The sequence below is a fragment of the Triturus cristatus genome, chromosome 4_2 (genome assembly GCF_964204655.1).
Source record: "Triturus cristatus chromosome 4_2, aTriCri1.1, whole genome shotgun sequence".
In the NCBI taxonomy this organism is placed as follows: Eukaryota; Metazoa; Chordata; class Amphibia; order Caudata; family Salamandridae; genus Triturus; species Triturus cristatus.
In genome coordinates, this window is record NC_140586.1 from 356,313,639 (window position 1) to 356,337,116 (window position 23,478).

At 48.1% G+C, this 23,478-nt stretch overlaps 1 protein-coding gene across 1 annotated transcript in view; it reads right to left on the reverse strand.

The window, feature by feature from the left end:
• Positions 1 to 23,478, reverse strand: part of XPR1 (xenotropic and polytropic retrovirus receptor 1) — a 587,601-nt gene that overhangs the window by 194,617 nt on the left and 369,506 nt on the right. The window contains exon 7 of the mRNA XM_085601765.1: positions 23,097 to 23,178. Coding sequence (XP_085457891.1) covers positions 23,097 to 23,178 — 82 coding nt within the window. The remainder of the gene's footprint in view (positions 1 to 23,096; positions 23,179 to 23,478) is intronic.

A 23,478-nucleotide genomic window follows, 5' to 3' on the forward strand; every position in this document is an offset into this window, starting at 1 on the left:
TACTTATTTCAATAAACCTACTTGAACCTCATCATACAGCGTGGACTACATTACTACAACGTGTGCTATGAAATCTGAGCTGAAGTGGAGTGTGAAGCACATTCAACTTATTTGCTGAAATGTAGACTGTATTATATTAAAAGAGGTGAATGTGTTACTTAAACCTATTGTCTTCCATACTAATAATGTTTGCTCCCATGTATAACGTAACCGGAGACTGAACCTGAGACTTCCAGACTGGTGATGGGTAATAATTCAAGCTTTTGAATCCGAAATATGCCAGCTATGGAGAACTGTAGTTTCCAGGGAGAAAACGTAACAACTCTGCCAGTGTATGAAGGATGTCTAAGCTTTGTGGGATGTTCCAGGAACGTATGACTCGTGTTTTGTTTGTGTCTGTGTGTGTTGGAATGCCTCTGCAACGGTGGTCTGATATATGCTTTTCCTCTTCTGCCGAAATGCTGCATTGTGACAGATAACCTTTTCGTCGCTGTTTTCAGCACGTGTCTCGTGTGTCCACCAGATGGTGCTGATGTACAGCTTATTTGTTGCAGCGTCCTGCTGTTTCGCCAACCACCGTCGAGGGTTTCAGTCTGGTGATGGTTTTCTTCATTCAGTGCAGGGCCCTTTGTTACCCAGAATTATCGAAGTGCCAGTTATTCGTAAATCCTGACGGTTGAAGCCGTGTTGAGCATAGGACATAGGTATAAACGTGTTATGTAGTGAAAGCTGAGATTGGCATGCCGTGATTGTATGCCGTGGTGTAGGTGCACAGCCACTGCTAATATCACTACTGCACTTCTGCCTCCGCGCATAGATGTGTCTTATCCTGCCTTAGCTTTCATTCTCTGTTTGCTTGGAGAAGCGGAGGCGCAGCGGGTAGATCCACAGACCCTTTGCTATTGACCTTTGGAAAATCTGATTCAGCTCATGGAAAAAGAAATCTTTAGTGAGCCAATGAGCGACCTCTCGTCTGAACTCCCCCCCCCCCCAGATTAACTTCTCGCGAACACCAACATCCCTGATTTACTCCACTTGCCATGCAACGAATGCACTGAATTGCGAACATTGACTATTTTCTAGCCGAACTAGCATGGCTCACTCTTTCAGGCGAGCACACATTGTACTGGCGAAACGGACGATGCCAGGCGTTGCTTTTGCCCGCAGACTTCAGGCACCAAAGATACCTATCCCTATTTTTCATAGCCGTTGGTTTTAATGTCCTGTAGCACCCGCTCTGTGCAGACACCACTGCCTTTCTCCGAGGCGAAGCAGAAATGCCTCGGAGAAAGGCAGCGGCGTTTTCGGATTCGGGGGCGTGTTTCTTTTTCTCTCCCCTGGTCATTGGCTGGAGGAGAGAAAAACACGCCTAGCGAAAAGCAACGAAAAAACACGCCCCCGAATCCGAAAAGGACGGGGCCTGTTCGGAGAGACAAAGCCTCTTCTCCAATGGCTGGCCAGCATTTAAGAGGCCAGCCAATGGAGAAGAGGAGAGAAGAGGGGCGGGTTCAAGCCCCTCTTCTCCAAAACATTAAATCTCCGGACTTCCGGTTCTGCCTTCGGCAGACCGGATGGTCCCGAGACCTAAAAAGGCTATTTGAATATCTCTGACCAGCTTATCACTAGCGCATTGCCCAGGGACGTTGTTATGGGTAACTGGAGGAAAGGTTTCAGTAGTTTCAATTCTTTTGGGAGGCAAGCAGGTCCAAATTTGGAGTTCCCCCAACAGTTCAGAACTTGGGAGTGGATATCCCTGTGTGAGGAGATCGACAAGTATTAGTACACTCCTGGGAGATGTCCACTAACAGATTTGAAGGTGGAACGCCATACTACTTGGGCACACTTACTTAACCATACAGAATGCGTGCCCTCGTTTTTGTATGCAATACATGGCAGTCATATTGTCTTATTGGATAAGGTCCACTTACTGCACCCCTAAAAACACTAACACACTTATGTAGAGGAGGTATTCCCGAGTGGGCCGCTGACCGCGAGTGGTGAGGTTGCCCATGTGAGCTCCCACTCTTGTTGATGGTCACCTCCAGATGTGGGTCGAGAATCAACCTACACAGGAACAAGCTGGGCTTATTACACCATTGTAGCTTGTGTTGAACACAACTGGGCTCCACCAAGACTAAATACTTTGATTTGCTTTTGAATATTGTCCATTGTCACAGCAGTGTCCTTTATCTCCCGTTTTTCAGTGTTCTGAGGAGGTAGTCTGATTGTTTTCAATTCCTGTGAGATGTTCTGCCATTAGGAATATTCTGTGGTAAATCACCCAATGCCTTCCCAACTTCTGAGCTCTTTTTTTTTGTTCATGTGGAACATCGGGGTGTTGTTGCCCCTTGAGACCAACACCTCTGAGTTCTGGATACAGGGGCTAAAAGACTGTGGTGCTGTCCTGATGGCTAAATGTTTTTGCATATGTCTTTGTTGTTGTGACCAAAGGCCTCTGGCCTACAGCTCCAGCGGAGGGGCTCCCCATCCACCCATTGAGGCGTCTGAGGTGATCACGAAGTGAGAGGTGGAAGGGATGCGAGGCCTGAATCTGTGATCTCTGGCCTTGTCAACCAGGAAAGTAATGGTTTCATTTTTTTAATTATAGCTATCATGTCTTCAAAAGAGCGTGAAACTTCAGCCCACTGCTTGTCCAACCCCTCTGGATAGTCTTGTGTGCAGATGGCAGAATGGTATTAACACTAATTATGATGACAACAAGTCTAGAATACATTTCAGGAAGCGTGCCTTTGCTTAAATTTGCTTCAGCAATTGCCGTGCTAGTGCAGCGAGAGCTTGCTGTTTGTCAGCTGATGGATATGGCTGTGTCTTCTTTGTGTCTATTACCACCCCTAAGTGGTGACTGTACCAAGAAGATGTTACACAAGATTTAGTTTTGTTATGTTTGAGGCCTAGTGGCCTGAAGAGCCTGATGCAGGCTGCTATTGAGCGGTCTGTGGAGGCTATAGATGATCCGTTGACCATCCACCATTTAAGTAATAGTAGCCCTGATGTCCTTGATGCCAGTGCGCAGAAGGTGTGCTGTGACTGGTGTCATGCATTTGGTGAAGATTCTGAACGAATGTCAAAAGAAAGAACTCCGAATTGGTAGTGGCACCCAGCTACCTTGAATCTGTGATACTTGTGTTTTCCTTGAACTGGAATGTGAAAATACACTTCCCGAGATCCAATGATGCCATGTATTCGTTCCTCATTAGGAGTTGCAATACCTCTTGGAGTGTTACCATCCTGATTGTTTTTTCAGGAAGAAGCGGAGGCGTGCCTCCACTCTTTTGAGGTTTTCGTTTTTATGAAGAAGTACCTGCAACAGGATCTGATGTTTGATAATTCAGAGCTGTATCTATGGCTCCTTTCTGTGGAGTGCTGCCAATCTCTGCTTTTAAACAAGTTTAGCAGCTTGAGATGCATGCTGGGCGTAGTCGGCACTGGTAGATGTTGCACATATTTCAGCACCCATTTGTCCGTAGTAATTTCTTCACAGCAGCTGGAGAAAGTAGAGATTCTGACTTCTCCACGGCCGAATATCTTGGGTTATGCTTCGTGGAATCCGGTGCCTGAAAATCATTAATGATGCCTTGTGTCTTGGCCTTTTGCTGGACCATTATATTATGTTTTGTTGTAAGTCTTGTACAGGACTGGGACTGTGTTGGCCTGTAAGGTGGTGGTTGTTGGTGGTATGATTGAGGCTCATAGGAAGGATACATAAACTTTTGGTACAGACCGTGATAGGACTACATTCTTCCTCTCCCACAAAAGGATTGAGGTCGCATTTGTTAAAGTGCCCCCAAAGACCTGGCCATCTCAGTATCCATTTGTATGCACTGTATAGCATCATCCACTTGTTTTACGAACACTAACTTCATCTTGAATGTCATGTCCATGATTTTATTCTGAACTTCTGGTCTGAAGGAGGTAGCTCTCAACCACCTGTCTTCATAAGACAGCCCCCTAGGCAGTTGCCTGAAGCCAATGTTGGCTATGTCACTGTTGAAATAATCTGCACAGCCGATGCTTTCTCCCGTTCACTCAGCCAGTATATTCGCTGGACACTGAAGAGGCCTGCACATTAGCGAACAACGGAGACATGCATCTATAAAGTATACCCCTACTGGGTTGGTACTCTCCCTACACACAGGACTTACGTCTGGAAGGACTGTGTTTGCTCTTTCTCTTCTGACCTGCAGAGAGGAGTACTTACTTGCACAAGAGGCTTGTTTGAGTCTGAAAGGGGAAGGCACCCTGATAACAGAAAAGGCACAGGTGGTTGTAATATCTGCATATAGGATGTTTAGACAAACTAATTTTGTCCAGGAGCCAAGAGATCCAGCTGGCTAGGAGAAGGATCGTGGGCCGACTTGTGGGCCAGCACAGTTCCTGACCGATCTAGTACTTCTAGTTTAACCTCTAGCAAAGTGGACATCTTCTGGCCATCTTATCTTTATAGAAAACGTTTCTCATTCTGGTCATCTTATCTTTATAGAAAACGTTTCTCAATCAAGGAAAAAAACACATTGCTAAATAAAGTTGAAATGTCCTTTATATCATCGTGTTCGCCATCTTCCACTTCGTCGAAGGAAGGTACAAAAGAATCCTGCTTTTGTTATATAATATGGATACTTTTTATCGGTGGCTCATGCAGCCTGCGTCTTTACCCTGTAGCCAAGAGTCACAACTCAGTGAATCAAGGTCAGATAGCACACAATATATGTAGAGATCACAGATTATTTTTCTGCCGTTCACCTCTTGGTTTGGGGTAAGGCTAACTATGATTAGAGAAAAAGTAACAGAAAGTCTATGGAAAACAGTACAGGAAATCAACAGTAATTAAACTGAAGAAAGAAGACAAAAAAGAAAGCTATGGGTATTAAGCCAGAATTATGGAAAACACCTGCATAACAGTGCACCGACCTTCCAAAAATCTGTCACAACAAACGTAAAGTGGAAGTGACTGAAGCTTTTCAAAAATCGTTTGGACTTTAATTGAATAAAAAATACATTTAGAGATGTCCTGGCATCCTAAAAAAATAGGAATCCATAATGATAAGGAAGGGTGTAGCAATTTCTAAAGACTACTGGGGTTAATAAGAGTTTGGCAGACGGACGACATCCGCCTAAAATTGTATACCCTAGGATGTCCAGCATTTGCCAAACTCTAAACGATCCCCTATTTACATCATAATTTGAGTTATTTAATTTGGACTATTTGTAGTGCCAGAAACATTACAGAGCCGCTTCAGACTGCATAAAGCCGCAGTGGAGGTGGAGAATGAGAGAACAGGAGTCGGTAATCCGATGCAACTCACGGATGACAGATGTTCCTATTGGTGGGGGGCAGTAAATTGATAGAAATTAGTTTTCAGATCACATCTAAAAAGACATCTTCGTTCCTGAAATGGAAGAGAGAAAGGGAAAAGATTCAGGGGAGGTGGTGGTTGAAAGACTGGACCTTGTTAATGGAGCCATGTGTTGCACTTGGCTGAGTGAAGGACCTGAATACTGTCAAACTACCTCCCTTTTGTGTCTGGTGTATTTATTGGAGAAAGAAAATATTACTAGGAAAGTCGGGACCATGGCGGGGTAGAAAATTGTGAGCAAGTTAAGTGTTCCATGCTGGGCATTATTGTGGAGCAACAAGATCAGTCAACTTTAGACGAGAACTGCAAGATATGGAAAATGCTACTTACCAGTATGCAGATGTTCTTGGCATGTAGAGCTGCAGATTTGTATTCTTTGCATAGATCGCCATCTGGTGTTGGGCTTGGATGTTTGCACTTTGTTTTTGTCTTGGAAGAAGTCTTTGTAGTCACGAGGTAGGTGACTCCTCCCTAGGACGATAGTGCGCATGGGCATCGACTCCATCCTTAAATTGTTTTTGCCACGCAGGGTTACGATGGAGTAGTAAGAAGTAGAAAGAGATGTCCATGTGTAATGTATCTAAGTAAGGTAGTACTGGAACAGATAGAGGTATCCGGTGAGGCAGGTGGGCGTATACGAATCTGCAGCTCTATATGCCAAGAACAGATGCATACTGGTAAGTAGCATTTTCCGTTCGTGACATATGAGCTGCAGATTGTATACTTTTGCATAGACTATACAGCAGTTACCTCCTTGGCGGGGGCCACCTGTATCTGTTGCAGTGGTTTGAAAAAGTGTTCTTAATACAGCCTGGCCCACACTAGCTTGTTGTTTTAACTGCACATCTACACAATAGTGTTTTGTGAAGGTGTGTGGTGTAGTCCAAGTTGCTGTTTTGCAGATGTCATCTAGAGGAATGTTCCCTAAGAAAGCCATGGAAGCCCCTAGTTTGCGTGTGGAATGAGCTCTAGGGGGGAACGGTTAGTGTGCTTTTGGCTTTGATATAGCATATTTGGATGCATTTAACAATCCACCCTGCAATCCCTGCCTTTGAGATGGGATTGCCTTTATGAGGTGGGGAGAAAGCCACAAAGAGTTGTTTGGTCTTTCTAAAGGATTTTGTCATTTCAATGTAGTAGAGTATTGCTCTTTTAACGTCTAACATGTGAAGAGCTCGTTCTGCCACTGAGTCTGGTTGAGGGAAAAACACAGAGTTCAACAGACTGGTTGAGATGGAAAGCAGAAACGACTTTGGGTAAAAATGTAGGGTTGGTCCTAAGAACCACTTTGTTATGATGGATTTGTAAAAATGGTTTGTGTATGGTTAATGCCTGGAGTTCACTAACTCTCCTGACAGATGTGATAACAACCAAAAAGGCTACCTTCCAAGTGAGGAACTGTAGTTCGCATTTGTGGAGAGGTTCAAAAGGGGGACCCATGAGTCTGGTAATGACCACATTTAGGTTCCACACTGGACAGGGCGGGACTCTGGGTGGAATTATTCTCTTAAGTCCTTCCATAAAAGCTTTGATAGCGGGCAGACGAAACAAAGACAAATGTCTGTTTTGGAGATAGGCTGCTATGGCAGCTAGATGTAGCCTAATAGATGTATATGCTAGGTTACATTGTTGCAGATGCAAGAGGTAGCAGATAATGTTCTGAATAGAAGCATCTAGTGGATTGATTTTGTTGATTGTGCAATAAATGACAAATCGTTTCCATTTTGCTGCATAGCATACTCTGGTGGTAGGGTGTCTAGCTTCTTTAATGATATTCATACAGTCTGGCGGAAGATTTAGGTAGCCAAACTCTAAGACCTCAGGTGCCAGATCGCAAGGTTGAGTTGATTGAGATCTGGATGTCTTATCCCTTCATGGTTCTGAGTGAAAAGCTTGGGTGAGAGACGTAGTTTTTGATGAGGAACTACTGATAGTTCCAATAGGGTTGTGAACCATGGTTGTGGGGCCCATGTTGGAGCAACTAGGATCATTGTGAGAGAATGCTGTTTGAGTTTCCGAACCACTAACGGAATGAGTGGGAGAGGCGGAAAAGCGTAAGCAAATTTGCCTGACCAGTTCATCCATAGCGCATTGTCTTTGGACAATGGGTGTGGATACCTGGACTCGAAGGTTGGGCATTTTGCGTTTTGGTGTGTGGCGAACAGATCTATTTCTGGGTGGCCCCACATGTGAAAGAATGGAAGAAGAACTTGAGGATGAACTTCCCATTTGTGGATCTGCTGTATTTGACGACTGAGCAGATCTGCTATCCTATTGTGTACACCTGGGAGGTGTTCTGCAAGGAGATATATGTTTTGCGAAATGGCCCATCTCCATATGCTCTGAGCTAGGTGTGAAAGCTGCAGAGTGTGTGTTCCCCCTGTTTCTGTATGTAGTACATTGCTGTTATGTGTGTACGGACCAGGGCAGCTTTGTCTAGGAGGTGGAGTTGAAAAGATTTTAACGCTAGGAAGATTGCTAACAATTCCAGGTAGTTTATGTGGAATTGTCTTTGTTGGGGGGGTCCACATGCCCTGGATGGCATGGGTTTGAAGATGAGCCCCAGTCGGTGAACGATGAGTCGGCTGTTAGCACTGTCTGTGAAACCGGGTCGAGGAACCGCCGTCCTTTGGAAAGGTTTTGTGTGTTCCACCACTGCAGAGAGCGATGGGTGCGGGCGTCCACCAATCAATCAATCATTTGCAGAGCGCACTACTCACCCGTGAGGCTCTCAAGGCACGGGGGTGGAAGGGTTCTGCTACTGCTCGAACAGCCGGGTCTTGAGGAGTCTCCTGAAGATCAGTAGGTCCTGTGTCTGCCGCAGGTGGATGGGGAGGGTGTTCCAGGTCTGGGTGGCGAGGAGGGAGAATGATCTGCCACCGGCGGTCGTTCTGCGGATGCGTGGAACGGTGGCGAAGTCGGCGGAGTGGAGCTGGCGGTTGGGGGTGTAGAAGGTGAGTCGGTTGTTGAGGTATGCTGGTCCGGTGTTGTGGAGTGCCTTGTGAGCATGGGTGAGGAGCTTGAAGGTGATCCTCTTGTTGTTTACGGGGAGCCAGAGCAGGTCTCTCAGGTGGGCAATGATGTGGCTGTGGCGGGGGATGTCGAGGATGAGGCGTGCAGAGGCATTCTGTATGCGCTGGAGTCGTTTCTGGAGTTTGGCAGTGGTTCCCGCGTAGAGGGCGTTGCCGTAGTCCAGTCTGCTGCGGACGAGGGCCTGGGTGACTATTTTTCTGGTTCCGGTGGGGATCCATCTGTAGATCTTGCGGAGCATGCGGAGGGTGTTGAAGCAGGAGGATGAGATGGCGTTGACTTGCTGGGTCATTGATAGCGATGAGTCTAGGATGAACCCCAGGTTGCGTGCGTGGTCGGTGGGTGTCAGTGCGGCTCCCAGGGTGGTCGGCCACCTGGAGTCATCGCAGGCGTAGAGGTGGAGCCGAGGATAAGGACCTCCGTCTTGTATGAGTTCAGTTTCAGGCGGCTGTTCTTCATCCATTGGGCGACGGCCTTAATTCCTTCGTGGAGGTTGGTTTTGGCGGTGGTGGGGGCCTTGCTGAGGGAGAGGATCAGCTGGGTGTCGTCGGCGTATGAGAGGATGTTGAGGTCATGCGATCGGACGATGTCGGCGAGTGGTGCCATGTAGACGCTAAAGAGTGTCGGGCTGAGGGATGATCCTTGGGGAACAGCGCATCAACACCAGATCTGTCAGCTGACCTTGAGCCTGGTTCCACTGACGTGCCAAACAATCCTGTAAGGGACGCATTTGGAGTCTTGCATAAGGGACGAGGAGAATGCAGGAGGCCATCATCCCGATTAAATGCATGAACAGTCGCGCTGGTAGTGAGTGTTGAGGCTGAAGTTTTTGGGTTAGAGCTTGTTTGGCGCTTATCCTGACTGGATTGGGATATGCTAGAGCTTTTGAAGTGTCTATTGTAGCCCCTAGGTATTGTTGTATGCTGGACTGTTGGAGATGAGATTTGGCGAGGTTTACTGTAAATCCCAAGCTGTGAGGCAACTGAATTGTATTGTGTGTGTGTTGCACACAACTGCTGTGTGATTTGGCTTTTATGAGCCAGTCATCCAGATAAAGGAAGACATGAATATGCTGTCTCCTTAAGTGAGCTGCAACTACTGCGAGGCATTTAGTGAAGACTCGGGGTGCTGTAGTGATCCCGAATGGGAGGACTTTGAATTGGTAGTGTTGACCATCTACCACAAACCTGAGATATTTCCTGTGAGCGGGGTGAATGGGAATATGGAAGTAGGCGTCCTTTAGATCCAGAGTGGAGAGAAAGTCACCCTGTTGAAGTAGTGGGAGCACCTGTTGGAGTGACCATGTGAAAGTGGTCTGACTGAATGTAGAGGTTTAGCGGTCTGAGATCCAGTATGGGGCTGAGGGAGCCGTCCTTTTTTGGGATTAGGAAATACAGGGAGAAAAAACCCCTTGGCCTTGATGAGGCAAGGGGACTGGTTTTATTGCATGTTTTTGTAATAGAGAGAGAACCTCTTGTTTGAGAAGTGTTAGATGTTCCGAGGACATGGGACGCTGTCTGAGAGGAATGTTTAGGGGGGGTATAAGAACAGATTTGGGATCCCGCCGATGAATCTTATATAGGGAATGAAAAATAAAAACTGCAAGTGAGGTCAAGCTTACCGGCATTTACATGATATGATACCGGTTGAATTTTTAGGAGGTAACAACCCGACCTATGATTGCCAAACAAGTGAGTTCTAAAAAGAACATTATTGACCAGAATATAAGAATTGCATAAATTAGAACTGGCCTTGACTTCTACACATTTGTTTGATGACATTAGGGACGCTATGTGCGCCTCTAAGATGTCTGCCGTTTTCTTTCTCCCATCGAGTGCACTTTGTTGTTGAATGAGGCTAGTGAGCCCGCAACGTGAGATTTCGGACGTGTCCAATGGTGAGGAGTGGTTTGCAACTTTCTTTCACCAATCAGCACCTGTTCCCCTTTTAAATAGAAGGGATTGACGTGCGGTTAACATCGGCGGTGGACCGGCGTGAGGAGTTGAAGTGGCGTGAGTCTTTGGAGTAGTAAGTAAGCAACGAGTGTGTTGCATGCTATTCGGACTTTGCAGATTGTGATTACGATCAGAGATTGGGCAGTTAACTTTGGGTGCCACACGGAGATTTGTACGAGCGCTATGAATTTGTGGTAAAGACTTCGTATTATTATTGACGAGTCGTAATAATTCTGCCATAAATATGGAAAACGTATCTGGTCTGACTGAATGTAGAGGTTTAGCGGTCTGAGATCCAGTATGGGGCTGAGGGAGACATCCTTTTTTGGGATTAGGAAATACAGGGAGAAAAAACCCTTTGGCCTTGATGAGGCAAGGGGACTGGTTTTATTGCATGTTTTTGTAATAGAGAGAGAACCTCTTGTTTGAGAAGTGTTAGATGTTCCGTGGACATGGGACGCTGTCTGAGAGGAATGTTTAGGGGGGTAGAAGTGAGTTCCAGGCAATAACCATACTGGATAATTTGTCTTACCCACTTGTCTGTTGTGATGGAATTCCAGACAGGTAGGAACTGTAAGAGACGTCCCCCGACAGGAGTGGGATGATTGGGGGAAGTCACTGTTTAGTGGTGGGGGGGTACGGCTATTGTTGCCACGACCTCTCCCTTTATTAGGTCTCGCTGGCGTTGCAGCGCGAAGCGCTGCCGCCAACGAGAACTATTGTTACCGTGATGCCTCTCAAGGGAGACAGACCGGGGCACGCGCAGCGATCGGGGTCTGTGGACGCGCTTCTGAGAAGCGCTTGCGCAGATGCACACGACCCCAAGCGCGCGCGCGCCACGCTCCGCCGGGCTTGTTTTTTTTAATGCTTCTGTTGTTTTCTACATTTCCTTACAAGATGCTGAAACCGAAATAAAGCAACTAAAATGTGAAAAGAAATAAGGCGGAGCAATCCGTTTTTTGGTGCATTTCATCAGTAAAACATGCTTGCCCTCAGACACTGAAGATTTCAAAAGAGCAGCATTTGATCATGGTAATGTATTGCGGGTTTTGTGGAGAAAAAGCTGGGGGACCCCTTTGCTTCACTTGTGAAGTGATCGCTTGGACAAATTGATTTATGCCAAAGAGGCTGGTTTATTGGTCGGTCTTCGCGATTTCTGTAAGGGCTGTGCTTGTTATTCTGGAAACATCTTGTTAATTCATGTTACCAGAGGCCAACTTAAGTGACGATAGTGAGCCATGCCATGGGTTAAGGGGAGGGAACCCCGGCTCCGCCGTGAGGTACATGGCCTTCCCGGAGTGTCCCAGGGTGTCCTAACCGGGACCCACCAACCAGCAATTTAGCGCGTGTTTTGAAGTTGCATTAGCAGGAAGCCTTGCGCGTGGCTGATGGTGTCTCGCGCCTGCTCCTTTGTGGTGCTGCTGAGCTCGGGCTTGCTTCACGAAGCGGGGCGGAAGAAATGCGTTACTTACCTGTAACAGCAGTTATCCAGTATTGGTGTCTTTCATAGATTCACATGCCTGAATCATTCCCCGTCGTCGAGACGGGAGCCTCCGGTACATAAAAAAGTAATGTCCTATAGACATACATAGAGAAAAAAATAGGCCTAAGGGCCTCCCCTTAGTAGCCTATCATAGTCCTTATGTAAAAAGGACCAAACTTCTAGAGCCAGCCAATCAGCTATCACCTCCCTCTAGAACCTTCCTGGCAGGAGCCTCAGTCCCTCAGATTTTCGTACGCACCAAGCTAGGTAGGCGTAATATAGTTAGAGAGAGGCGTGAGTCCTTCCAGGGGAGGCGGGAGGGTTGCATGTGAATCTATGAAAGACACCAATACTGGATAACTGCTGTTACAGGTAAGTAACGCATTTCTTATCCAGTATTAGGGGTGTCTTTCATAGATTCACATGCCTGAATCAGAGTAGTTAGCAATGCATTATGCACATTTCCGATGTAACATGCCAGAAAGGTACTTGAGATAATACAATCATTATCATAACAGTTCAAAGCATTGGCATACATCAAAACAGTAAACAGTAAAGAATGTGCATACCAGGAAGGCGGGTTGTTGGAAGGCTCACCTCACTGGAACAGATGGCGGAGCACCGCCTGGCCCACTGCCGCATCCTTCGTAAGTTCGGCATCCAGGCAGTAGTGTCTGGAGAAGGTATGCGGTGACTTCCACGTCGCCGCTCTACAGATGTCCAAAATCGGCACTCCAGCAAACAGCGCTGCTGATGTGGACATCGCTCTGGTGGAGTGTGCTTCCACCCTGTCTCGCAACGGCCGTCCGGCCCCTTCATGGCAGAACGCTATTGCAGAAGAAATCCACCTTGAGATGCTCTGTTTTGTAAGAGGCATACCCAGCCTTGGTCTGCTGTAGGCCACAAATAACTGTGAAGATTTTCTGAATGCTTTTGTCTTATCCATATAAAACTTAAGACACCGTTTGAGATCCAGAGAATGGAGCGTCCTCTCTGCTGCCGTGGTAGGGTTGGCAAAGAAGGAGCGTAGGACCACCGGCTCGTTGAGGTGAAAGTCTGAAGGCACTTTCGGTATGAACTTGGGATTTGTCCTCAGCACCACCCTGTCCTGTTTGAACTGCATGAAGGGCTCCTGAATGGAGAGAGCCTGCAACTCGCTGACCCTCCTGGCAGATGTGAGCGCAAGTAATAGAGCCGTTTTCCATGAGATGTACTTAATGGAGGCTCGGTGAATGGGTTCAAAGGGGTGCTTCATGAGTTGGTTAAGGACCAAGTTGAGGTGCCAAGTCGGTGGGACCCGTCGGGGCCTTGGAAAGGACCTATAAAGACCCTTAAGGAACTGTTTTACAAGTCTGCTGGACCAGAGAGACGGGCCTTGAAAAGTCCTGGTAAAACGTGAAATTGCCGCCAGATGTACCTTTATGGATGCATGCGCTAGTCCGGACTGTGCCAAGTGCAGGAGATATGGTAATATCTGCTCGGGTGTGATATGAAGGGGTCTCAGGCCCTTCTCTGAGCACCAAACGCAGAAGCGCTTCCATTTGAGGGAGTAGGTTTTGTTGGTACTGTCCGCCCTCGCCTTTGCTAGCACATCCCTGCAGTCCTGCGGGATGTTCAATTGGCAAAACTCTCTGTGCTCAGGAGCCAGGCCGATAACCTGAGCGATTGTAGGTTCGGGAATTGCACTTGTCCTTTGGACATTGTCAGCAGGTTCGGGTGCTGTGTTAGACGGATCGGCGTCCTGATGGAGAGGCGATGAAGGTCCGAGAACCAGTGCTGCCTCGGCCAGTACGGGGCGATCAGAATTAGTGTACAGGGCTCCGCCTTCATCTTCCTGAGGACCCTGGGAATCATCGGGAACGGTGGAAAAGCGTACGCAAATACGCTGAACCATCCTATGGAAAAGGCATTTCCGAGCGACTCCGGTTGGGGATGCCAGCTTGCGTAGCTTGGGCATTTGGCGTTCTCCCTGGTGGCAAACAGGTCGATTCCTGGGACTCCCCATTCCGAGAACACGTGTGTTAGTGCACTCTCGTCGAGCTCCCATTCGTGGGAGAGGGATTTCTGCCTGCTTAGGGCGTCCGCAATGGTGTTGTCCTTTCCCGGGACGTAGTCCGCCCTGAGCGTAATCCCCTGGAGAACAAGCCAGTTCCAGATTTTCTGCGATTCGCGCGATAGCGTGAGCGAACGCGTTCCTCCCTGTTTGTTCAGGTAATGCATCGTCGTGGTGTTGTCCGTCCTGACGAGCACCTGGGAGTTCTGGATGCGTGGTAAAAAGGCCTGCAGAGCCAGAAACACAGCCCTCAACTCCAGCAGATTTATATGGAGGTGTTGCTCCCGATCCGACCATTTGCCGCTGACTCTGAGGTCCTGAAGGACAGCTCCCCATCCCGCTAGAGATGCATCTGTGGTGATCACCAATGGCGCTGCTGGCAGCAGGAACGGTAATCCTCTCGAGAGGTTTCTGGAATCCTTCCACCACTCGAGACTCCTGGATATTTGTGTAGTTATGTTTATAATGTCCTCGAACGAACCTGCGCTCTGAATCCACTGGTTCGAGAGAGCCTCCTGCAGTGGGCGCATCCGCAGCCTGCAGTGAGGGATGAGTAATATACAGGAAGACATCATTCCCAGAAGTGACTTGAAGGTGCGAACTCTCAGGGATTTCCTGGATTGCACCGTTTTGGCCAGGGATATGATCCTGTGTTTTCTTTCGGCTGAGGGAAATGCCCTTGCGCATTCCGTATTCAAGGTGGCCCCGAGGAAGGTGATACTTCTCGTAGGGGACGTATGTGATTTCTGAAGGTTCAGCGTCAATCCTAGATGATTGAAAAGATTGGTACAAGCGTTGAAGGATTTGGTTGCGCCTACGGCCGTAGGCGCCTTGACCAGCCAGTCGTCTAGGTAGGGGAAAACTTGATGACCCATTTGGCGTAGGAAAGCTGCCACAGGAGAAAGGCACTTGGTGAAAATCCGCGGAGCGGATTTGAGGCCAAACGGAAGGACCTTGAACTGGTAGTGCTGTCCTGCCACTTCGAAACGGAGAAACTTCCTGTGCCCCTTGAGTATCGGGATGTGATAGTAAGCATCCTGAAGATCCAAGGATGTCATGAAGTCTCCTTCCTCCAGAATGCCAAGGATCTCTTGGAGCGTCACCATCCTGAACGACTGACTCTTCAGGAAAGAGTTGAGTGCCCTGAGGTCCAGGATGGGTCTCCACTTCTTTTCTTTCTTCCGTATCAGAAAGAAACGGGAGTAGAATCCTTTCTCCCTCTGAGCTGATGGAACTCGCTCGATAGCTCCCTTCCTTAACATCTCCGATATTTCCCGGAGCAGCAGTCGCAGATGTCTGTGAGGAGACCTGCGGGGAGGGGTTGGAGGCGGGATGGCGGTAAATTCTAGGGAATGGCCGAATCTGAGAAGTTGGAGCACCCAACGATCTGAGGTGATGATGCGCCAATTCTTTAGGAAATGGGTCAATTTTCCTCCAATTTGTGTAGAACAAGATGGTAGCTGGACTGGCTGGAGTAAGCGGTCACTGGCGTCCGCCTGTGCCCCTTTTCTGGTTCTTACCCCTGAAATTGGATCTTCCGTAAGATGATTGTCGACCCTGTTGTTGCTTTTGCTGGTACTGGGTCTTGTTCTGGAACGAATATGAGGACTTATTCTGGAATGATCCTCTGTAGGAGGACTGGCCTCTAGATTTGTTGCCCCGAAAGGACTGGTTCCGTGCCTGCAAGGTTCCAAGCGCTCTAGCCGTGTCCGTGTCCTTTTTAATGGCTTGTAGCGCCTCATCAATCTTATCTCCAAATAGGTGCTGTCCGTCGAAGGGCATATCTAGCACCTTCGTCTGCACTTCCTGCCTGAACGATGTTGCTTTGAGCCATCCTTGGCGGCGCAGGACAGCCGCCCCAGCCAGTTGACGGAAGCCTGTCATGGCTACATCAATGGCGCAATCGATGATCTCTGCCGCAGAAGACTGGCCTTCGGAAAGGAGTGCTTTCACCTCATCCTGTGTGGCACTCGGAAGTTCTGCTAAGTAAGGGGCAATATCCTCCCAAAGTTGGCGGTTATAACGCCCTAAAAGGGCTATAGAATTGGCCACCTTGATGGTCATTGCCGAAGTGGTCGAAAACCTTTTTCCTATTGTGTCTAACTTTCTGCCCTCCTTGTCTGGTGGTGCTGAAAGAGGCGAGGATGGATTGCGTGAATTTTTCTGGGCCGCTTGGGTCACGACCGAATCCGGCTTCGGGTGGCCAGTCAGGCAAGCTGGCGCCGTGGATGGTGCTCTATACTTCTTATCCAGACGCGGAACGACCGCAGGAACTGAAGCTGGCGTTAGCATCAACTTCTTTCCCTGGTCCCAGAGGAAGTCAATGATAGGGATTGATTTGGACGTCTTTTTCGTCTGCTCCTTAAAGTCATGGAGGAAGCATTCTGTTTCCGTCGACTCCATGACCATATGGAACCGCGTCGCAGCCCGTTCCACTAGCTTGTGAAAACCACCTATATCCACAGGTGGTGAATCTGCCTGGCGCGGTTGTGGGGAAGGTGGTGAAGATGCTACATACTCTTCCTCCTCATCCTGGTCCGTCAGGTCTCCCGGGACCTCACCTTCCTCCATCTCCTCAGCCTCCTCATCCGTTGAGTCTATCACCTGAGGTGGCGGCTCGTGGCAGACCTGCGTTACCTGCCGTGATTGCCTTGGGGCTGTCGCTGGGGGGTTAGTAACTGGCACTGGGACCCCTGTATCCTGTGTTGGTGGTTCTGGGAAACGTTGTTTGTAATCCCTGATAAGGAACTTGAGGTCCTTAACAATTGCCAGAGGGAGGCAGACCATTGGGGTGACCTCCGTGCGGACTTGTTCCTGGACGGGGCGCTCCTGCGCACTTGAACCTTCCTGCTCCTCGTCCGTGCTTTGGCATTTGACAAACAGCTCGGAAGGGGAAGTAGCCTGTTGGAAGAACTCTTCTTCGGACTCTTCGCTCTGCAGGATCTCCAGAGGTAAATTGGTTTGGACCTTGCTTGGAGATGTTGTTTCCGGGGTAATCTGTGGTCTGGGAGCAGTTCCATGCACAGAAATCTCCTTGGTTTTCAGTCCCACGGACGACGACGACGACGACCTTCCCGTCGACGGCTCAGCTGTCACCAACGGCGTCCCCATCGACGATATTTTCCTTGTCGACGATGTTCTCGTCGACGATGTAGTCGTAGACGATTCAGTCGTCGTCGACGCTTCCGTCGTCGACGCTTCCGTCGTCGACGCTTCCGTCGTCGACGCTTTCGTCGTCGACGCTTTCGTCGTCGACGCTTTCGTCGTCGACGCTTTCGTCGTCGCCTTCGTCGTCGACGCTCTCGTCGACGCTCTCGTCGACGATGCCTTCGTCGTTGACATCTTCGTCGACATCTTCGTCGACGATGCCTTCGTCGTCGACGCACTCATCATAGATATCCTTGACGTCGACTCTTCCGTCGGCGGAGGGCTCCTCGTCGACGATGCCCTCGACGGTACTATCCTCGTCGTCGACGATGATTTAGACGACGGTTTTAATAGTATAATAGATGAGATAGGGGTACCTGCAGACGATGATGATGGAGTGGTCGTCGTCGACGAGCGGGCCGACGCCGCTGTGGACGTGGACACTGTCGTCGTAGCTGTGGAGACATGTCCTGATGGCCTTTTTTGCACAGATGATGGCGTCGCCATTTTTGAGGCCGACAGAGTAGGCTTCTTGAAGGTGAGAGAGACTTTATCAGACGCTGAAGACTTCGAAGATCTCGCCTCTGAAGACTTTTTGTGCGTCTTCGTAGGAGGAGCGTCTGAGGGGCCAGGAGATGCCATTCTCGGCCTCTTCAGGGAGACTCCAGAGGCTCCAGAAAAGCTCGCCTCTGAGGACACCACACTGTCCTTGTCTTTGAGCCTGTCCAGCCAGATAAGCAGGCGGCCTTCCCTGTCTCTCAAGGTCTTATGTGGGAAAGACCTACATATTTTGCAGTCCTTAGGGACGTGGTCCGGGTAAAGGCAGTACAAGCATAGTTCATGCTTGTCGTCCACATGAAGCCTCTTCTTCCCACATGAAGAGCAAGCCCTGAAAAGGGCTTTCTTCTGGGAGTCCGACATGCCAGGAGATGTAGATGAAATAAAACACTCACTGAAGCAAAAAGAGGCCTGAAGTAGTCAGCGTTGAAATCCTGAAGAAGAAAGTCACCAAAAACTGTGAATAAGTTGGTTTGAAATGAATCCTGAGGAGAGCTCAGGTTGGAGACTCCCTAGCACAACGTGCGGTAGAAAATCTGAGGGACTGAGGCTCCTGCCAGGAAGGTTCTAGAGGGAGGTGATAGCTGATTGGCTGGCTCTAGAAGTTTGGTCCTTTTTACATAAGGACTATGATAGGCTACTAAGGGGAGGCCCTTAGGCCTATTTTTTTCTCTATGTATGTCTATAGGACATTACTTTTTTATGTACCGGAGGCTCCCGTCTCGACGACGGGGAATGATTCAGGCATGTGAATCTATGAAAGACACCCCTAATACTGGATAATCTGGTGTATCGCCTCTTTATGCCCCTCGGCAGCATTCTTCAGAAATGTCCGGCCAGTACATCATGCTTGTTTTGTGTCGTCGTCAACGGGGTGTTGTGATGGACCAAGTGTCCCTGCCTGTGACGCGGTATTTTCTTTGTGTCGTCCTCATAGGGGTGTTGTGAGCCAGTCAGTGTCCCCGTAGACGGCGCGTAGACACTGGGACTTGGGCCCGGCCTATTAGTGGGGTGGATTAGGGAGATGTGGGTACCGGATGCGCTGAGTGTAAGAGTATGGCTTAGACAAAGTGTTTGATCCCACGATTGTCTTGAAGAACAGGTTTGGGTAGAGAGGTTGAGTGGCTGTTCGATACGGCCACCCCTATAAATGCGGTGCAAATACTCTGGTGGATGTGTTTGGTGACTCGATGTAACTCCGCAGTGTAGTTCTTAATGGAGGGTTGGATGGTAGCGGTTTCGGGTTTGTGTAGATGATCCAGTGGGTCTGTAAGGTAGTTTTGATTCCCTTTGACTTTCCCATTGGTGCTTTAATGCCGGTTTGTTATTTGATGTTCCCATGGCGCTGCAAAGCTGGTCTGGTAAAAGGGAAGACCTCAGGGTGTTGTTCTGTACATGACCACAGGCTACAGTAGTGCTGGCTGTAAATCCCATTGGCTGACTTGAGGGTGTTGTGGTGCTGGTTTGTGGTTTCACTGGGACAAAATTATTGTGATGCTTTGTGGTTTCCCTGGGTTGATCTCATTTCGCTTCTTAGTGTTTTCCCTGGATGACGCTCATGGTTATATACAGATAGTTTGTGGTTTCCTGAGATGGCACATTGGTGCTGGTCTGTGGTTTCAGTGGGGCGAAATCATGGTGCAGGTTTGTGGATTCCCTGCAATTAATTCATGGTGCAGGTTTGTGGTTTCCCTGGTTGACGCTCATGGTTAGGTACAGCTAGTTTGTGGTTTCCTGTGATGCCACAATGGTGCTAGGTTGTGGTGTCTGACACAATGGTTCTGGTTTGTGGTTTTCCAAGGCTGACCTTATGGCACTGCTTAGTGGTTTCCCTGGATGACACTCGTGGTTATGTACAGCTACTTTGTGGTTTCCTGGTATGACACAATGATGCTGGTTTGTGGTCTCGTAGATCGACTGGTTGTGCCCGCTTGTGATTTATTGCGATAACCCATGGGGTAGAAATGCTTGGTTGATTTTATCTGTTAAGACCCCGGAATGGCTTAAGGCATGCTTGATTCATTGTGATGTCCCAGGTATGACTGCGGCAAGGTGATCTATATATGATCTCAGACTGCGGATGTGTTCCTTCTTGGTGACCCAATACTGTAGGTCTGATCTGTAGATTAAGCCAGGCTGTGGCAATGTTAGTTTGTGTTTCCTTTGGGGTGGCCACATGGCTCTGTGTTATCGGTCACTGGTTTAATTGAGATGACCTCAGGGTGCCCATTTATGTCTTTCGAAGCTAAGCCATTGATGCTAGTGTGTGATTTCCAAGGTTCCGTCGGCTAGCATGGGTGTAATGCAAGTCCCTGCAGTGCAGGGGCTCCCACTCATCCTAAAATCTTTGAATACCTGTGAGCTAAGTCTCAGACCAGCCCCTGCACATCACTTTCTGCATGAGGCCCCCCCATCATCTTACATATTTCAAAGACACAAGAGCAACTCATACGTCCTTGTGAGCTGGGTATTGCATGGAAGCAAAGAACAATGTTCACAAGGAACTCATTTCAAAACACATTGCAGATTTTGCAAGCTATGAATACTTGCATCGGGTTTAGTCAAAAACATATGCAATCAAAGTGGGACCTTAATTATATTTGGTCACGGCAATTTTACCAAAAGGAATAATAATTGTAATCAAGACTATTTCATAACAAGTATTTGCAATGCAATAGGTCTCGCATTTACGCGAGTTTGATCTATTGACATTGCAAATGACAGTGCCTTTTATTTTTGTTTTCATTTTTAAAACATAAATAAAAGGCATTGTAATTTGCAATGTCAATAGCTCAAACTCGCATAAATGCGAGACCTATTGCATTGCAAATGCTTGTTATTGTTGCCTCTGTAGCCTCCGCAAAAGTATGCTTTTCGGGGATGTTTGAGTGGGGCTCTTGTAGGAAGAGGATTGTGTTCTGAACCCATGGTTTTGGAGCTGGCTCTGTAGACGGAGTGGTGAAAATAGCCTCTAGGGGAAGGAAACTGTAAGGCCCCCATAGACTTAGCAGTTTCGGTATCCTTCTTCATCTTTTCTAGGGATGTGTCAACTGCGGGACCGAAAAGATGTTCCTGATCAAACAGTTGATTTAAGATAGCAGTTTGAACCTCCTGCTTGAATCTGGAAATCCGGAGCCAAGCGTGTCTACCCAACAAGACGCTAGTGTTAATTGAGCGAGATGCGGTATCGGCCGCATCCAGCGCACCTTTTATTGAGGTGTTGGTAATGAGTTTGCCCTCCTGGATAAGGTTGTTGGCTTTTTGTTTTTACTGGTCAGGATGGTGTTCCATGAGCTTTTCAAGCTCGTCGTAGTGAGCCCTGTCGTACCTGGCCAACAAAGCTTGGGCATTGGCGATCCGCCAATGGTTTGCAGCCTGCGACGCAATACGTTTCCCGGATGCGTCAATTAATTTGGATTTCTTATCAGAAGGGGGGATGTCACCTGTACTCTGAGTTAGCAAGCTTGCGTTGTTAGTTACTACAAGGAAATTCAAGGGAATCTGACCTTTAATGTAAATTGGGTCATTGGGAGCTGCCTTGTATTTTTTATCCACCCTGGGATTGAGAACCCTGGTTCTGACTGGGTCCTTAAAAACTTCTGGGGCATGTTTTAGCAAGCCTTTTAACATTGGCAGGAGGCTTGTTGATTTTTGTGAGGGTGCGAAGGTTTCCAGCAAAAAATCTTCATCTAAGGGGTCGGAATGTAAGGGGACCCCGTGGTATTGGGCAGCCCTGTTGATTAGTTGCACGAACCCAGTGTTGTCATCTGGTGGTGACGACTTAGATTGATAGAGATCCGGATCATTATGTGGGTTGGGATCTGTAGTGTAGTCACCCCAAGTGTCTACGTCATTTGGGATGTTATGTGAATCATCATCCCCATGTGGATCTATATCTCTACCTGTGTCATCCTCATTATCTGATGGTTGAGGTAAAAATATAGGTTGTGGGGAGTGTGGTGGAGAAATCAATAGATGTGGATTAACTGGAGGGGGCGAAGGAGGTGGGGACGTGTTAGTGCCCATGTCCTGTTGTTTGAGAGGTATAGCAGGTTCTTCTGCAGTGTCCAGTTTCCTCTTTTTTGGAGGCTTGGTGACTAGTTTACCCGTGTTTGGATCAATAAACAGAGTTTTTTGCTTTGGATCTGCCAAATCAGGTGCAATCTGTGCGGGCAAAATGTCTTTGTTTGTGTCGAAGATTTTGGGTCCGAACCTTCTTTGGAGGGAGTTTGTGAGGCTTTCTGTGGGGTCTTAGACTCTTTGGGTTTTTGCAGCTCCGAAACTTTTTTCAGCTCCGACGATTTTTTAGAGTCACAAGACTTTTTCGGGCCCGAAGATTTCTTCGGTTCCGAGTGTTTGTCCTTGCTATGCTTCGATACCAAGGGCTCTGGCGTCGAGGCTGTCTTCAGCGTGGACAAGAGTTTGACTTGTTGCTTCGGTGCCGGGGAGGACTTTCTGTCACCAGAATGGGGTTGGCTCGAGCCGGAAGGCTTATGTTTAGGTTTCATAGCCGGGCCCAAGGGCGGGGCGTCTGAAACATGTTGCCGGTGTTGACCCGAGCCGGAGGGTGTTACCGGAGCCTTCGGTTTATTTTTCGGGAGGGGGGTTTCGGTACTCATGGACCGCTGAGCCGTGGTGACTGTCTCCTGCTCGGCATCGGAGTCGTCGGCCTCAGAGATGGAGACGTGTTCTTCATCACCTGATTGTTCCGGCTGGATATTGGGGTCTGCTTCGAAGATGTCCGGAATCAAACTGCTTCCGCAAGACATTTCATGACGTCAAGCCCGACAATCATGGATGGTTTTCTTCGACCTGAACGATGCACAGGCCTTGCAGTTTTTATCTTCGTGCTCCGAGGCAGAGATTGCACACCTCGTGCAAGTCTGTGTGTGGGAACTTACCACCACATCCGGGGCATTTTTTCAAAGGAGTCCTTTCCATTGACTATGGGCGTGGTCGGCGCGGAGAGGTCCAACGGCCCGCGTCGAAGATCGAGGAGTTCGTTTCAAGATGTGCGTCGAAAAGGGAAACATGACCGTCAAGTGGAGAGGGATTGCGCGTCGAAGGGGGATTCAAAACCGATATGACCCGGAGCGCAGCAATTCACATCCGTAACCGATGGCGGAAAAAAACAATCTAAAGATGGAGTCGATGCCCATGTGCACTATCGTCCTAGGGAGGAGTCACCTACCTCGTGACTACAAAGACTTCTTCCAAGACAAGAACATCCGAGCCCAACACCAGATGGAAATCTATGTAAAAGTATACAATCTGCAGCTCATATGCCTCGAACATATATATTTTTTTAATGACACTGTAGAACACATTTTCTAGGCAATGCAATGCCCTGGGATTCCCACCAATATTGGTGAAATCAATCACAACATTGTGCGAATCTAGCAGATACAAAGTAGAAGGAAGATTTGTTGCAGAGATGCTCAACTAAAACACAGGGATGCAGAGTTGAACACAGCATGAAGGTGATGGGCACTCACCTGATAGAATAACCGCAACATTCAATACAATGAAAATTCCACAGAAGAGTCCGACTCTGAAGGTTGTCCATGCCGGCGCTGGCTGCAGGTAGAAAAACAGCACGAGTCATGTTTGGATAGCAACAGAATAAATAAATAAATAAACAGAGGATAAGAACTGCAGTATGATGGACAACACTAATAATACAGGAAAATCATTAACACATTAGGCCAAGTAATACAGAAGCACTCTTCTGTGTGGCAAATATTCTCAATTTTAGGTGTGCGTATTTGACAGTGGAGCATGCAGAGACCGATTGCTATCAATATATACAGTGTGCTAAGGTCCACCACTTTCTTTAACCACCCACCTCGACCATTAGCTTGAGACTTTATCAATCCT